The 18445-nt window shown below is 41.9% G+C and overlaps 1 protein-coding gene across 8 annotated transcripts in view; it reads left to right on the top strand.

Moving 5' to 3' along the window:
- Positions 1-18445, top strand: part of IPCEF1 (interaction protein for cytohesin exchange factors 1) — a 246559-nt gene that overhangs the window by 213337 nt on the left and 14777 nt on the right. For 7 of the 8 annotated variants that reach the window (XR_012801047.1, XM_075596933.1, XM_075596936.1 and 4 more), the window contains 3 exons: positions 1096-1160; positions 10833-10924; positions 13800-14124. Coding sequence is in view for 7 of the 8 variants with exons in the window: in XM_075596933.1 (XP_075453048.1) it covers positions 1096-1160; positions 10833-10924; positions 13800-14124 (482 nt within the window). In the remaining variant the exon portion in view is untranslated. The remainder of the gene's footprint in view (positions 1-1095; positions 1161-10832; positions 10925-13799; positions 14125-18445) is intronic. The other variant, XM_075596935.1, reaches the window with a different exon arrangement.

Below are 18445 nucleotides of genomic sequence, written 5' to 3'. Positions count from 1 at the left end.
TTGGACTTACATTTGGATTTGTATTTGATCTGAACTTTATTTTTTATTTTCAAATTAATATTTTATTACACAGTTTATATATTTTTTTATATATTCTTTACTTGTCATTTTTTATTTTTGTGTAATAGTCCTGTACAATATAGTTTTCATCATTGTTTGTTTTGTATACATATAGTGGGTTTAGGTTGGCGCCATATTTTTTCTTTTGTGTTTGTTTATATATACATATATATATTTATATATCATTATTATTATTATTATTATTACTGCATTATGGGAGCAGGGTAAAGGAGGAGTCCCTTTACATATCGGATGCAGTGAGACGGGACTCCTTTACCCTGCTCCCGTAATACATCAATGGATATTATCTCCCGCTGTGCTTTGGTGAGTGTGTAGCAGAGCGTAGAGATGTACCACCTGACAGCGATGTCTACGGCTATGAAACACCTGGGTTTTTGATTGCCAAAGATGCCAGATGCCAGAAGTGGATCCAGGAACGCTTTAATCAAATATGGTGACGGATGGGTGAACTCTCTAGGAAACAACAATTTTTGAGTATTTTACTCAGCAACGTGCCTTTCACAAGGATGTTTGTGAGCTTGTTATCTATAAGGCTAAGTGATTGTTTCTCTCCTCATCCTGGGAATTTGTTATCTGTCTGGTTTCTCGTGCGTGTATTTAATTGTTAATGTTACTTAAGGGACCTTGGTTCTAGTAGCTCTTGGTAGGGTTACTGGGAGATATGGTTGGGGTCTACATCAGAAGACATTATTTAGGAAACCAGTAAGTTGACAATCATTAAGAATATCCCAAGAGAGGCAATTGGGCTTGGGGCTGCTTGTGCACTATACATCTGTACTATCCACGTCACCACTCATTACAGTAGGGTTGCAATATTTTTGCAGAATTCTATTGTCATTTGTGTTCTAAGTGAAATATGATCCATCCAAATAATTGATTTATGTGTTTTATTGTTATTCTTGAAATTGTACTCAGTCATACAATAGCTTTAACCTTTATTCTAAGATGCCATATTGTAGTATTCCAACTATTCACTATAAGTTGTTAAAGTCTTTTTTACGTTTTTTTTTTCAGATGGTTGAATAAATTGGGTCTTGCTGTGATAAACCGTCCACCTAATGAAAAAGAAGAAGAAGAAGGTAAGTTATATGTAATTACTGATTATAGAGTTACATGTTCTTATAGGGTTCTTTGGGGATTCATTAAATTGTGATAGTGGTTGTGATGGTGGGGTAGCCAAACTTCATAATAAAGGTGAAGCCCAGCTGGTTACCCCATAAAATTACAATGTGTGTGTTTTGTACCTGTTATCCATCAAAACTGGGACTTCGGGAACGGGACATTAATAGTGGATACTGGGGGGGCAAAAAATATTAAAATGTATGTAAAATGTTTTGGGGCAACATTACCAGTTGTCCCATAATTTTACCCGCAAATCAGGCGTAATACCCCTATATTTCCCCTATGAAATATTGTTTTCTCCATCAGCAAAGCTAGGTTTTATCATCTAAATCTCCGAGCCCAAGTTAGAGAAATACATGTGGTCAAACTGTGTATTCATTTCTATGAAGGCAGCCCTGGTAATTCGATTAGCAACAAAAACAGTAGGTGGCACTCAAAATGCTCACAACAATGTGCAACAAGTGATAAAAGCAAAAAAGGTACACCTCCACTCAACCCTTTTAAGACTGTTCCTGAAGTCTTCTCCACATCATACTCTCCAAATGTAAGGGTAGCGGGGGACTGTACAAAAATAAAGAAATACTATATCGAGTAGTATCGTAAGTGAATGGTGAAAAATATAATAATAAAGTACCCTCCAATAGTCCTACTCACAATGTAGGAGGGATATATAAAGCAAAATCCAAATCTGTGGCAATCTTGATATGAAGTGGGTGATGTGCTCATGTAAAGAGAGAAACACAGCAATAGTGTAGATCAGGGGTGGGGAACCTTTTTTCTGCCAAGGGCCATTTGGATATTTATAACATCGTTTGCGGGCCATACAGACACAGACAGGCACACGGCAGGCACACAGCAGACATGTAGGCACACAGAACCCCGCCCCCCTACCTCTGGTAGTTGCTGCTGCTGCTGGTGGGATCGTGTAGGGCAGATGCTGGGGTAAGTGCGGAGGGAACTGCTGGAGAAGCATGGGGGAAGTGCGGGGAATGCTGCGGGGGGAGTGCGGGGGAAGTACGGTGACTGCTGGGGCTAGTACGGTGGCTGCTGGGGATCGTGTAGGGCTGCCGGCGCCTCACACCACCTCATCCCGATCGGGCGCGCGGCGGCCATTTTTTTAAAAATTAGCGCGACCCCGGTTATAGCAGTTGCCTCAGCAGGGCCAGACCAAATGATTTCGAGGGCCTTATACGGCCCTCGGGCCTGACGTTCCCCACCCTTGGTGTAGATAGAAACATAGAGGTCTATAACACGATAACCTTACAATCCAAGGCTTACATCCGGTGAAATCAATATGGGCATGTGTGAAAAAGTGGTGTCCATGAACTGAGTGAGCTGCAGTCTCACCACCCGCTCAACATCCACCGCTCGCCTCCACGTCCGTGAGTCCTATGCATCTTGTTTATTCCTAGGCTTGGTCCGATGAACCAAAGGCAGGCTTTTCAAAGGTGCTTTGCTCACAATAGCAAAGCACTAGGCACTGAGGTGAAGCCTAGCCAGGCTGAGGACAAGTGCTAGGGACACGACCAAGGTCTGATACGAACAAGGACCCGGTCAGTGGGGTAAACCAGGTATCTATCCGGTTGATAGTACCGTGGTGTTCCTGGACGTGGAGCAGACCGGGTAAGCCTTCCTGAAGCAGGCGCACTGCACCTAGTGAGGCTAAAATCTCCCCCCAGATCCCAGTTAAGCGTGTATTCCCTGTATTTTGTCTTCCATTGTACTGCACCGACACACTTTATTCGAGCAAATACCCAGTATGTACCTGGCAGATACCTGGAATGCGCCGCTCCTCACCTCTGACAAGCCCCGTTGCGTTTGCCTTCCCAGCCTGGGTTCATGCCTGGCTGACGGGCGGCTGATCTGTTAAATGATAATGATTAGGATTTAATAGGCTGCAATGCTTCGCGTGTCTACCAGATGGCATAAATTCATGAATTGTAATGCAGTATATATATATATACTGTGCAGTATTGCAGCCAGCGGGAATAAAATGCTTCAATCCCTGCCTGGAAAATAACCCAATGCACTCGGGCAGAAAACAGTCACAAACCTCAATACACCCGGGTATACCCGAATTCGTGGGACTAGCCGAGCTCGAATAAAGTGTGTCGCCAGTGTATGCCTGCTGGTTTTACCAGAACAAACCCCATTTTATTCCACTACTGTGTCCTGCTGTAAGGAATCCGCTCCTGGGTTTTGCTGAAACCTTGTCCTTACAGAACCTTGCAGCTTCTAGGAAAACCTTCCCTTGTACCTGCAATCAGAATCACCTGCTTCTGCTCTTGAACTGCAGCCTGCTTCATGCTGCCGCCTGTGCAGCTCTCTCTCATTGGCTGTCTGTTCTACTTAACTCCTGCCCCGCCCACCAGGAAGTTGCTGGTCATAGACTTTCTAGTAACTGTGTTTGCCACAGCCTGTGTTGGGCCTGCCTGGCCTTCTGTCTTAGTTCTCAGTTACTGGCAGACTCCACCGCGCGGCCGCGGTTACACTGAAGCCTTAGTGTTTCTGTCCTGTCTGCAGTACCTGTTCTGTTTTCTCTCCTGCAGAGGCCTACATCGGTGCTTCCAGATACCTGCTGCATATTCTCCTTGTAGAGGCCTGCATCGTTGTTACCTGCTGCTATCTCCTGCTCCCAGTGGTCTCCACTACTCTCAGCTGTACCCGGCTAGGGGGTGCTGTTATGTGCTTACGCACTGGATCCCCTATTCTCTCCTGCAGAGGCCTACATCGGTGCTTCCGGATACCTGCTGCATATTCTCCTTGTAGAGGCCTGCATCGTTGTTACCTGCTGCTATCTCCTGCTCCCAGTGGTCTCCACTACTCTCAGCTGTACCCGGCTAGGGGGTGCTGTTATGTGCTGACGCACTGGATCCCCTATTCTCTCCTGCAGAGGCCTACATCGGTGCTTCCGGATACCTGCTGCATATTCTCCTTGTAGAGGCCTGCATCGTTGTTACCTGCTGCTATCTCCTGCTCCCAGTGGTCTCCACTACTCTCAGCTGTACCCGGCTAGGGGGTGCTGTTATGTGCTGACGCACTGGATCCCCTATTCTCTCCTGCAGAGGCCTACATCGGTGCTTCCGGATACCTGCTGCATATTCTCCTTGTAGAGGCCTGCATCGTTGTTACCTGCTGCAATCTCCTCCTCCCGGTGGTCTCCACTACTCACAGCTGTACCCGGCTAGGGGGTGCTGTTCTGTGCTGACGCACCGGATCCCCTATTCTCTCCTGCAGAGGCCTGCATCGGTGCTTCCGGATACCTGCTGCATTTCTCCTTGTAGAGGCCTGCATCGTTGTTACCTGCTGCAAATCTGCTCCCTGCTGCAAATCTGCTCCCTAGCGTCCTGTTGCCAAACCCCAGCATGGATATTGTTTACCCAGCCTTCTTCTATCCTGACCCCGGCTTGTCCACGGATTATCCTGCCTTCTCCAGTCCCGACCCTGCTACGTACGACCACGGAATTCGCAACCCGGATCAGGCTTCGTTTTCTCAGGTCGGTGTATATCTTTCCCCACCTCAGCCCCGCGGTCCGGTCCAGGTTTGTGGTGAGCACGTCCGTTACACCTGCCTAGTGAATTGATCCCGGAAGGTAAAGGTGTTAAAAGTATTGGTCTTCAGTGACAGTGGTGATTGGGTAGTGCTGCATGGAACTTCCATTCAATTCAATTGGTGTTTCTGTGGAATTGTGACCGCATGGCACAATCATACTTTAATGAATAACCTCCATAGTATCAATATGCTTTGCTCAGTACAGTATGTGTCAGCTTGTAATTTGGAGATTTCAATATGAAGTGTAACGGAGGAGTTATATGATGCACCTACTATTTTTCATATATACAGTACAATGCTGCACCTTCGTACATCATTCTTTGCTTTTACTAGCATAAAAAACTCTTCCAGGTCTGAGGCGGCATAAACTTCTCTATCTAACAATTTGTGTTGCATTTTACTTTTAAAAGGTACCTTTGAACCAAGCAGGTTCTAAAAAAGATTCCTTTACACTTTAAAAAGGTATCTTTGAGTCGAAAAACACTAAACCCAGCCAAGAGTGAGACGAGATGAGGGCTTCATAACATTTCACCCATAGGGTAAATAACTCAGGACCTATCCTAGAGCAAAGTTTCCCCTTTTTGGGGAAGTACCGGCATAGCTATTGTACTCTGATAAAATAACAGTAATCAATAACAACCTAGTGTGTTCTCTTTTTTGGTAGCTGAAATATAGTAACCCTAAGTATAATTTGCGTTTTTACTATAAGGCTGTGTGATTGTGGCTTTTCGCCTCATCCTGTGAACTTATTATCTGTTTAGTTTCTCCTCATGGGTATATTTAATTGTTAATGTTACCTAACATTGGTGCTAGCAGCTCTTGGTAGGGTTACTAGGTAAAATGGCTGGGAGGTATCGTTCCACGCAAGATGAGAACGGAGGGCAAGCAGCCCAGCAGTGGATTTCTGCGCCTGCACTAAGATGGATAGTGTGGACCACAATGCACAACCCGGGGACCATATTCCTCAACCTATGATGACGTCACGAACGAGGAATCATCGCGGGACTTCAGGACGAATTGGAGCCGAGGACGGATGACGCGACGACGCAATGACGTCACCCGCACCGGTGCAGGGCCCTACGTGCACCAGCACCCGTCGGAACACGGAAGAAGAGGAAAGACAGAGGAGGATCCCTGTGGGATGGTCTTTGGTGATTTTGATGCTTTTCACCTGTATTTGGAGGTATTTATGTTGGACACTTTTGCTTGATTGGTATGTCATTTCACTTGAAAAAGACCACATAGTGGTCGAAACGTTGCGTTTCTCCATGACTAAATAAATTGAATATAAGATAATACGCAGTGCCTTGGATCATGGTCTTTACTCTAACCATGGCTTCTCCAGACAGGTATTCCTTGAACCAAGAGCACCGGTAAGTGTAGGTATTTTTATTCTTTTAGGTGTGCAGCATTGCATCTATTTTCTATATGAATTTTAATGGAAGACAGACTGATGAGATGCTTCAGCATATATAGAATAAGCCCCCAAGTGTTGTATAAAGGAATGATTGGGAGGTATACACTGGGTATAGTACTTTACAAAAAAAAAAAAGGTCTTTCTCTCTCAAAAAAACGGTGAAACAGTTTGCCATTTGATAAATATGATGCTGTTTTTGCATGGATTATGCCCCAGTTTTGCCATCAGAATAGTTTAGAAAATAGACTCCAAAAAACACCAACATATTTATCATCGCGAAATGTTCCACTGTAACCTATATGACTTTTTATCTGTGCTAAATCTGACGTTGTTTTTTGCAACTGGGAGACTTTGATTGTACAAAGCAAAAGGTGATGCAAAATTGAGGCATAAAAATGACTCCATATAGCACAGAAAAAAATGATATTGCTGTCAATTAGATTTTTCCTTTGATACATTTGGAGCAATCTTTTTTTGATTCAGCAGTGCAGCACTGGGCCCCTTTGACCTTGTTACATCCCCAAAGAAATTGGTGTATCAATGTCTCCTGAATGATAGTGGGGCAAAACTGGGCAAAAAAATGGCACCAGATTTAGCAAAGAAAAATGTCCCAAGTAGTAAAACAGGACATTTAGCTTTGATAAACTGTGTTTTTTTTGTGCTCCATTTTCATAAATATGATGCATAATTTATAGTTTGAAATCCTTTTAGATTGATCCTATGATGTTAAACATCGGATTAATGTTATTTAAATTAGGACAGAATGGTGTAGTTTTTACATTTATTTATAACTAGTGTTAATGAACTTCAATTATTAGTGTTATAATGGGGGCAATATTGAAGGGCACCATGATCTTAAGGGTCGGAGTCCCCGGAACTAATCTAAAAAGGGTTTACGATTCCCAACCATTAAAATGTCCATAATCATAAAACATAATCCAATGCCTGCTACCAATACCCTGCCCCACCAAAAACACCTGATGGCCCCAAAAGGTATTACGAAATCTCATTAAAATCAATCCATGGCACAAAATATAGCGCTATAATATGGTGTACATTTGGTAATTAGATAGGTGTTTTAACCCCTTGGCTACCTTAGGGCCCATGAAGTGCAAGTCCTTCAGGACTTTAACGGCACCTTGGCTCTGCTATACAGGGGTTTTTTTTGTCATTGCACTTGTTCCCTATAATTTCCTGAATTTGTTTTAGATAGAATTAGCTGAGATGTAACATAAAATATTGGCTGAAGTGCATTGACATTTTTTGTATGTAGAATATGGCCCATAAGGGCTGTAAATGTGGGATAAAATGGGGACAGAACTGGTCCAAAAGTACTGCACCATATTTATCAAATAGGAAAATCTTATTGGTTTCAATGGGAAAACATGTTAAATTTGGTGCAGGTTTGCAGCTGGGACATTTAATAAATGACCCCAAAGCTCCCTGATATAGAGACCCATGAGAGTCAATGATATGGAAACAAAATATGGTGGTAGTTGCGGGGTTTATGAACTAATATGATCTTTGGGGGTGGGCGGGGGCGGTTGTGTCAAGCCAAGATTGTGGTGAAAGTAACCTTAATAAATATTGCATGATATTTATGAAGGTCGACATGTGACTTGTTATATACAGCACTGGTCCGGTTTCTGAAATGATGGCTGACGCATTGCATTGTGTCACACATCTGCTCGATACATACTGTAGGTTAATTTGAAATTGTCCTTGTTTGCAGTCCATCAATTGAAATACATTTTTTCTTGGTAAATGACACAAGTTAGCTTATTTGTTAATTTAATCATGAATATTTTTCTGTACATTTTAATACATTTGAAAGTATGTTCTCCTTTCTAATGATATGGCAGACAGCGCGAACGCGTCCACAGGCTGACGAACTGCCTAAAGGCAGTGTTTGCTTTCATGCGGCGTGCGGGCGCGCCCGCGCGGAAGCAGGAGGGGGCGCGCATTGCTTGAGAAATATGTGAAACTGATTTCTTAACGCGACAGACACGTCACGTGAGCGGTTCGCCCAGGGCGAATCAGCTCTGTGACGTCATTGGGAACGCCCCCCACGGCCCATCTGGTATGGCCAGGGAAACCAACCGCTTTCCCTCAGTCTCAGTGCGCCTCCGCACGGGCTGCAGCACCATGTAAGGGACACATAATATTTTTTATTTTTAATATTAATAACATTATAGTTAATATGTTTAATTGCTTGGTCAGGAAACATTCACAGTTTCATTATGTATTTGATTTACTTTAAAAAAAAATCATTACAACCAGAAATTGAAATGCCAACATAAACATCTTTTTTTATTATATAACTAGTATTAATGTCTAATGTTAGTTTTAGATATTTATAGCCATACTGTGAGTGCACATCATTTTGTTAATGTATATCATAAAACATCCATGCTGCGTCAATCATTTTTTCATTGATACATAGCAATGAAGGCACTTCTAAGTATGCAAAAATATAGTGTACTGAATTTTAAGGATTTATACAAAGGAAAAAACTTGGCCTAGCATTTTGACGCAGTCAGTCTTTAAAAAATATTTTGGTACATATTTATGTATGCATGTCTTGGGCATCCCTGCTGCTCCGCCTCTAGTCTTGATAGTGCTGAGGAGTGGCTCAGTGAGTAAAGGCACTGACTCTGTTAACAATGACACTGAGTTTGAATCAGAGGAACCTACAGTACTTCAATTCCTGGTGTCACCTCCTCGTGACCTTGGGCAAGTCATTTTATCTCCCTGTGTCTCAGGCACCAAAACATAGATTGTAAGATCATTGGGGAAGGCACAATGTCTGTAAAAATTCCTATGTGCTGTGTACCACGCACTATACTATAGTCATCAAGCGCTTTCAATCACCGTTAGGAGAAAAGCAATATATGAAATAAAGATATTATTATTATTACCACTAGATGCACATTTTTGTAAGGTTTGTATTACATTTTTAGCAGAAACAGAAGTTCAAGGGCGCAAATAGATCCAGGTGCATACTGAAATCGAATAAAAATCTATGGTTCAGTACAGTATTGGTGAAATAATTGAAATAATAAATGTATGGCTCCCTCACATGGTCCGTGAGTGGATTTAGGCAGTGCGGTTATTCTGAGTGACCAACTCTTGTAGGTATCCCAGCACTCACGTAGCTGTGTTCGTCAGAGCCGATTGAAGAGAGTATGGGACAAAGGGAGGGGAATCCCACATCGAAAATAGAGGAGACCCTGATAGTGCAGATTGATTTAGAATAAAAAATACAGTAAAAATATATATTGCACTCACAAGCAAAATGCAAATGTAGGCGTAGGAACCACCCATGGTTAGATTCTGGGGTAGATGCAGCAAAAGGGGAAAAATTCTGAGACACTGAAAATTAACCCCCGAGGAAGCTCGAGAGAGTGAAACGCATAGGGTGGATTTACAGGTGCGCCGACGAGTATTCTAAAACTTGCCTTAAACTTGCCTTGAAAAATCTGGGGCTACCACCAACAAGATCCAGGTACATGCTTGGTACATGCTGCAAACATTTCAGTGACATTTCTGCAGAGACTAATGCCCCATCGGATTAACACAGCAGGGGTTCCTGGCAGTCCCATTCAGTTTGAATGGGACTGCCGGGGACCCCCGCTGTTAATCTGATGGGCCATTAGTCTGTCTACAGAAATGTCACTGAAATGTTGCAGCATGTACCTGGGTCTTGTTGGTGATTGCCCCAGATTTGTTTTAGAATACTCGTCGGCACTACAGTATACAGATGTTTAGAGAACTGCTCAGTTGCTGGTGGACATTTTGGAAGTACATTCAGCCATGATTTGGTCCCTCTGTCCCTGGGTTTCACTGGGAGTGGGAGTGCTGTATCTACCCCAGAATCTGACCATGGGTGGTCCCTACACCTACATTTTGCTTATGAGTGCAATATATATTTTCACTGTATTTTTTATTCTAAAGCAATCTGCACTATCAGTGTATCCTCTATTTTCTATGTGGGATTCCCCTCCATTTTTCCCCCTACTCTCTTCAACCGGCTCTGACGAACACAACGACATGAGTGCTTGTGTACCTACATGAGTTGGTTACTCAGAATAACCACACTGCCTAAATCCACTCATGGACCATGTAAGTGAGCTGTACATTTATTATTTCAATTATTTCACCAATACTGTATTGCACCATATATTTTTATTCTATTCCCATATGCACCTGGATCTATTTGCGCACCTGAACTTCTGTTTCTGCCATTCATTCATGGACTTGGATTGAGTCCCACCTCCAGGGACTGGATACATTTTATTATAAGATTTAATTCACAAGTGTGTTCACTGTAACCCGTTTAATGATATTTGCGCTCAATATTTTTCTGTTTGTATTACTTTTAGCACTGACATTTTTGACACATTTGAAAAAATATGTTAGTGTATAACATGGGGGTTATTTGTGACATTATTTCATCTGCAATACTTGCCGGCAGTGGACATTTTTTTTAAATTAATCTGTTTCTGACATACAATATGTTTTGCATGGAATCTGTTGCCTTTACACTTCACAATTACCCTAAATTGTAATTCATCTACTCCTACACATGTACTACTATGATGTTTCTCTAAAAATATCACAATGCGTTTACCACTTTTTATGTTTATATTTCTCTCACAGATTGCTGGAGTGAGAGTGAACATGATGATCTGGATATACCAGCACAGACGCCTCCTTCCTCATTTTCTGCTCAACAGCAATGTGATGATTCAGTATGTGTTACAGTAATTAGTCTGTCTGATTTGCTAATAACAGTAGGATGACATTTATTTCAAAATAATTAATTGTGAAAAGAGCCTAAATTTAGACACAGCATTACACAATCATGAAAAGAAAAGTTGACACAGCAGAAAACAAACTGAACATTTTTAAGGATGGCCTACGTTTTGTTTCTAAAGCAGTGATGATGTGTTTTATTAAAAGTAAGTCAGTTGGTCAGCCCTATATTTGAAGAGTCTGTGGGGTCAGATTCATTAAGCACCTTTACGGGTTAGTGCACCCGATCCGATGTTAATCCCCATTCACGTCAATGGAAGTTTATGTTGGACCAGGTGCTCTTAACCCGTATTGGCATATAATGAATCTGCCCATATGTACCAATAGCAAAACCGGGGCAAAACAATTGCACCCGATGTATCAAAGAAATAAAAATCCTAATTACGGTATTTCAATGTTACGTTTTGTTAACTACATCTGTTCTTTGCCCCAGAATTACATCACTTTTCCCGTGAGAAATAAGCACCAATTTTGTATGCTATCTGCTATTACAAGAGAGCTCACTACTTTTAAAGGTGCAACACTCTACTACAGTCCCCTTTACATTTTGAAAGAGCATGCCTCCACATTCCTGCAGGTGCCTCTGCTATCTGTAACAATATGGCAAATAGAATCAGAGGAACCTTTAATTTCAGACTGACTACAGCACAGTATATCAAATGGCTTCACTTGGGAAGGGGAGCCAATCAGCAGTGATGTTGACACAAGCAGTGTATTGTCAATTCATGACATTTCAATTGTATATGTACACAAGTGTTTAGGTTTTCTTTGGACTGGAATTAGAGTATGTAGCCCATTTTAAGAGACCATTTTAAAACCACTTACACTTTGTTTATGACGTAGGTAGAAAATGGGGTTGTCTGCTTTTGAAAGAAAAAAAAAAGAAGTTGAAGATTAGTTTGGATAAAGTATAAAGTAATTTTATATTGCAAATCTAACTGTACAAATTAATACATTTGTCAGGGAATCTGTACATTTGTGCTAGATATAGTACGACCGATCAAATTTACTAAGCAGTTTTCTGCAATAAGGCACATTTTGGTTTTGGAAGACAATTTACTGCCCATTCAATTCAAGGTATCTTATGGCAGAAGACACAAGGCTTCTAAGTACTGTATATTTAGGCTAACACCTTTCGTGATCCTGTCACAAAAAAATATAAGTTCAAAGTAAAGAAAGTCAAGTACTTAATGGCTCTAGGCTGATACAGATGCAGCGGCCGTTATTGAAACACTTCACACGGTATATACCTCAGAATACCCACATCATGGCGCAGGATTTCTTCCAACCTTCCAACCTTACGACGCGAGTGCAGAAAATTGAATTTTAGTGCTCTGGCTTTTAAACACCTGAAATGTACACAGTAGCACAGTACTGTACACATTACAATTCATACATTTCATTGCACCGAATCCATGAAATTCAAACAAAGCAACCACGATAAACAAAGTGTGCCTGGGGTGATTGGCGGCGTTAATGCCGCGTGGAGTACAGCAGCGTACGTGAAAATGGCGCAGTGATTTGTTCAAATAACGACCCCTCCATCTGTAGGTAACAGGTGTGGGCATTTAGCATCACTCGTAAGTATTTATTTAGAATACAATAGAAGATATTGTAACTCATTACAAAAAACATTGATTCAAAGGTTGGAAATTGCTTAGTCTGTTTATATAGAATATTGTTTCTTTTCATGGAATAAACATTGCTGCATTTAGTATTTCAGTCATCTCCATGGCAACGTACAGAATAAAATGTGCAGCCAGCCATATAACAGAAACATGTGCCAATGAATTCAACCAAGGAATAGGAAATCATTAACTGTAAACAAATATAAAATATTTAAATATGTAATATAGCATACTAAAAAATGCAATAAAATTCAGTTTGGCTCTGAATCTGAAACAAAATAATTAAAACTGCCCACAATATAAGATGATAATATGCTACTCTACCAATCAGGTTGATACTACTCATTCTAACTTTCAAAAAAAAAGTGCACAGGTTTTATTTAAAACACCAAACAACTGAATTCTTTTTTTTCTTTTTTTAAAGTGGCAATCAAAGCTGTTTTGTGTTGTTATTATTTGACATTGAATTGAAGCAGGGGGTCTCCAGACCTCAACCCCATTAATTTCAGCTCTGGAGACTCATTGTTTCCAGAAATACTTACTTCTGTAGGGGGTGCCAGTAGTTGCTCTGCTTGGCTAGCAGGTTCACGTTATGGAGGACTTTAAAAGCTCCCACACTCTGCGGGCCAATATGAAGCTGTGACATCATCCAGTTCAGCTTCCTATTTTCCCATGTGACGTGAGAGCTTTAAACTTTGAGCCCCAGATAGTTCATCCGCAGCAACTAAATGCATCCCCTTAGGACGTAAGTATCTCCGGAAGCAGGGGCTCCCCAGAGCTGAAATACATGGGGTTAAGCTACAGGTACTGATTCAAACCTATTTTAAAAAATGAAAAACAGCCTAATTATGAGAGTAAAGAAATATATTGAGGCAAACCGCACCAGTTTCCTCAAAGAATAAATATTGTATTCTGTATAATTTATGTGACTAACATAGCCCACGATTTGCAAGCTATAGGCCAATATTTCCAATATTTACTAAGCAGTCTTCTGCCACAAGACACCTTCCAGACCCTTGAATTGAATGGGCTGTAAGGTATTTTTCTCACCCTGGATGGTGTATTCTGACTGGAAACTATTTAGTAAATATGGCTTATAGTTATATTACCTTATTTGTTTGTGATAATAAGATTTTTATATAATAGATATTAGATTATGAACTTTTTTATACTTAATGACCAGATGATTTGTTTTGGGACACAGAGCCTGCAACAGTCTTCTTCAGTTGTTTCTACTGAGCTGTCCATGTCCCTACAAGAAAGTTCCAGGTCTCAGAATTCTGGACTAGCAATATCCATGATAGAATATCATGAAAAACAATCAAGACTTCACACAATGAACAGTTCATCAGCCCCAGAAACACATGGTCTGTCTTTAGCAGTAACAGTACGGGACATTTACCATAGAACAGAAATCCACATGGTAAAATCCGAAGACACTGTTACATGGAAAGACAGTGTGGTTCATCCAATAGTGCACACAACGGTGCTGAAAACACAAGTCATAGGTAAGTTAATAACATATGGTGTGGTTGCCAAGTTTTTTTTTATTTTGATAAATAATCACTCTTGTATGTATATCTTTATTTATATAGCGCTGACAGTGTACCGAGCGCTTCACAAAGACAATACAGTACAGGGAATTATAATAATACAATAAGCACAACAAAGTCACACAATAGAAAAAGAAACAAAATCGCTGCACCGTAGAGCTTAAAATCTAAGTGTAGAAGGTAATGAACTATACAAAGCACATTAATCCGGTGCTCCAAAAAAACCTAAAAAGTTGTATCACTGGGGGCGCTGTAGAAAAGATAAATATATCTAAATGAAGTCTTCATCTGTGTCTCAAGATAGGAGTGCAGGCCATTGAATATGAGTGTATAAAGCAATGTCTCTATAGAAATAGATATACTGTGGCTTAACTAACAACTAATAAACAAAAATTGTGAGGCGCTACTTGTGAAGGTGAAAATATATATATGAATCTCAGATATTGTGATAATTTACTAGAGTGCTCAAATATTAAGAAAAATGGCAAACTTTGCTGCTCAACCCTCTTAGGAGAAGATCCAGTTTTCTCCTATTTAGAATGGTGTGGAGAAACTTGTGGGGAGCGCAGGTATCACCATAAACATGTAAGGGAAAGAGTATCAAAATAGTGCAATATGTCTAAATGAATACAGCAATCTGAGCAGGAATCATGAATGGGAACTCACATTATCCCAGTGGTATTACAGCCTGTATTTGGCAATAGATGTGGTGGGTAGATTCAGCAATGTGCAGGGGGGTCTTGCTTGTACACACTCCCTGATGTCAGCAGGACGAACCCTCAATGGAAATGGAAATAAAGACAATTCTAGTGCAACACTGTATGTTCACTATGGATATATTGAAAAGGCAATAAGTATTGCACTTACTGTACATGATCAACATGTGCTTAGACACATAACAATTGATGCGCAGCATAGGTGTACTCCATCCACCCCCCTCCCGAGGTCGCGTCGCTGGATGGAGTACACCTATGCTGCGCATCAATTGTTATGTGTCTAAGCACATGTTGATCATGTAAGTGCAATACTTATTGCCTTTTCAATATATCCATAGTGAACATACAGTGTTGCACTAGAATTGTCTTTATTTCCATTTCCATTGAGGGTTCGTCCTGCTATCATCTGGGAGTGTGTACAAGCAAGACCCCCCTGCACATTGCTGAATCTACCCACCACATCTATTGCCAAATACAGGCTGTAATACCACTGGGATAATGTGAGTTCCCATTCATGATTCCTGCTCAGATTGCTGTATTCATTTAGACATATTGCACTATTTTGATACTCTTTCCCTTACATGTTTATGGGGATACCTGCGCTCCCCACAAGTTTCTCCACACTTAACTAACAACTGGCTGATCTTGTTCAGCACAAGACTGTTGTAGTTTGCTACTCACGGACCACAGGTAAGTCTCTGACAGCTTCTAAGAATCCAGAACCTTGCGTCAGCACGAAAACTTTGCTCAGAGGATCCCAGGGGCCAAAAGCCACGGCAGTAGCAGGGAAGGGGATCACCGTGCGGTTATCCGTCACTCCGAGGAAAGATGTAATCCCCAGTCGTGCGGGCTAGCTCATAGCAGGGCTCCTAAACGCAAAGTAGATGTAGATGCACTCCCTCTGTGAACGTCAGGTTGTTCACAAGCCGTTCAGCCCCTCCATTGAGCATGCAGCCTCACTCCACAGGTGCCGGAGGGAGGCGTCAGAGTAGGTATATGCTGACCTTTGCAGCGTCTCCAGAATGGCGTGCCTCCAGGTAAGTAAACAGAGCAGAATCCAAACAGGAACTGGAGCACAGCCTCACCAATGCATTGGTGAGGCTGTGCTCCAGTTCTTGTTTGGATTCTGCTTAAAATCTAAGTGGTATGTGTAAAGACTTAGAGACAGCAGGTGAGGGAATAAGTGCTGTCGATGGCAGTGCTTGGCCACAATGGTTGGTAGGGGCGACTGTGGGTGTGGACAGTAGCCATGAGTGTAGGCAATTGGGATGCTTCTTTTCCGAGGCGAGTTTTATGGATGGTCATTATTAAATTTGATGGGTTAATACCATTAGCAGAGAAAGAGGTGGCAGGGATGCGTGGGTGAGGGCAAGTGTGTATATTGCTGGTTCCAGGATTAGGAGAGATAAGAGGGATAATAAAGAGAGAGAGAGAGATTGATTTGTGGGGGTGCTTTTTGTTGAGGGGAATAGAAGTTGAGAAAGAGGTGTATAAATAATGGTGCAGTGTATAGGCACATGCATGAGGGGAGGTGAGATGAAGAAATGTGGATAGAAGGAGTGGAGTGGGGAAGTTGGAGAGAACAGAAAAGTTTTGAAAGGAGTGAGAAAACAGCCAACAGAAAAAGCAATATGGAGGGCATAACGAGATGCAGGGAGAGAGGTAGTAGGAAAAAGTTCCCAGGTATTGAAGCAGCAGTTTAGAAACTGAGTCTATAGATGTGTACAAATTGTCAGAGCATTTAGAAAGTCAAGTTCTCACAGTTGCAGGGTTGTTGTTGAAGTGCAGAGTCCAGTTCTTCTATTCTTCACCTCCAACATTAATGCCACAGAAACTTCATATGACACTTAAAATGTTACACAGCCATATGGCACAGCCAAGATGCCAAGATAGACTCTTAATGAAATGCACGTTCTTGTGGGAGAACTTGACTTCAATTCCAGTGCCAGAACATATATCACTTTGTAAACAAATCTAGAGATAGGAAGCACTCAAATTGAACTTAAAGCTGGATACAGGGTGCTCAAGGGAACGGGGAGGACCCTTATTCCTCCAAGATATCAAGGGAAAAAAAGGGGGTGGGGGGGTGGTTCCAGCACTAACCGAGCATACAAAGATTGTCAAAAAAAACTAGGAACATGCTAAAATAGAAATATTTAATAATAAAAGCACAAGAACAAAATGTAGGAACAGTGTCATACACGTGAGCAACAAACTGACAATAACAGTTATCAATACTCTATAGGTGCAGGGGGAACTACACAGGGGGAAGGAAGGACATGGAAACACCACAAAGGGGAGGGAAAAATGGAAAAATAAGGGGGCACCGTTTTGAGGTAATGACCCCTTCCTCAGGCCCATTCCCTAAGGTCAGGAGGACTAAAGGTACTTCGCTATACCCTGTGTCCCACGTATAATAATATACCCAAAATAGATCAGCTAGCAATAATATGTACTCAAATTAAATATTAAGGCAAAAAGGTGCTAAGTCAAAAAAATGTCCATAATCAACAGGAGATGTATATACTACACTTGTTTTCCAACTACAAAGTCCTCCAATAAATCTCTGTCAATCCAACTGCTACCGCTGACGAGGGGCTGCTGTTGGAACTGCTCTGTGAACTGCACTGAAGTACACTCAAACCGATGACATAACTTGTGGGTGGGCTTGAGTTTCGGCTGCCTCTATTGGTTGAAGAGGCAAACCCTGAGACATACAGGGACCGCCTCTGTGCCAAGGAGGTTGTAAACAAGTCCTGCACACTTCTGAGCATGTGCATAGTCCACTTCGTTTTGGCACCGACATTAAACAGGACTCAATATGCGCGCGCACATGAATATATGAATGCGCAAACTAATCAACTTAATGCATCCTCCGTTGTCAGGGTGATGATAGGGAAACCGACAGCAAAACAGGGCAATGGATCTGTGTGATACAGGCAGCCATCCACAGCAGTGTCTCTATTAGGTATGAAAGGCAAAGGGAAACACAACATTAGTGTAATATAATAAATCACAAGTGAAGCCTATAAAATCTTAGATCTCAATCACTGTATGAAAATTATGAATACAGCCTTAACACATTCGGTGGGCCATTATCTATATAATTGTAGCCAGGTCCCCTCTGGCTCCCTGGTCCTCCGTTTTCCCCTCTTTACCTTCAGTGCTGTGGGGGCTGTTGCGGGTGGCTCTGCAGGGCCATGTTTGTTATGCGTGCGCACGCGCGCAGAGCTCGCGCATGCGCAGATGCGCGGGATGACTCGCGGCAGCCATGTTACGATTGGCCGCACATGTGCAGAACGGATAGCATGCGCGTGGCCATTATGGAGCTTCGCGCATGCGCAAGAGGTGCGGTGCTGCCTGGGGGGAAGCAATCAGATGCGTGACAGTTGCGGCCCAAAAGATGTGTGGTGGACTAGAGGCAAATACTGACCCAGAAGTACTGAACCTGAATGGGAAGGGGCACAGAGGGAACTTGCCCTGAAGAGAGCATTATACAGGGAACCTGTCTAATGAAGTATTGTGCTCTATATGAGAACAATTGATCCTGTGCAAGCCTG

This window comes from Ascaphus truei, chromosome 4 (genome assembly GCF_040206685.1).
Source record: "Ascaphus truei isolate aAscTru1 chromosome 4, aAscTru1.hap1, whole genome shotgun sequence".
NCBI classification, from domain to species: domain Eukaryota; kingdom Metazoa; phylum Chordata; class Amphibia; order Anura; family Ascaphidae; genus Ascaphus; species Ascaphus truei.
The sequence above is the reverse complement of the archived record's forward strand: the minus strand, read 5'-3'. Positions and strand labels throughout refer to the sequence as shown.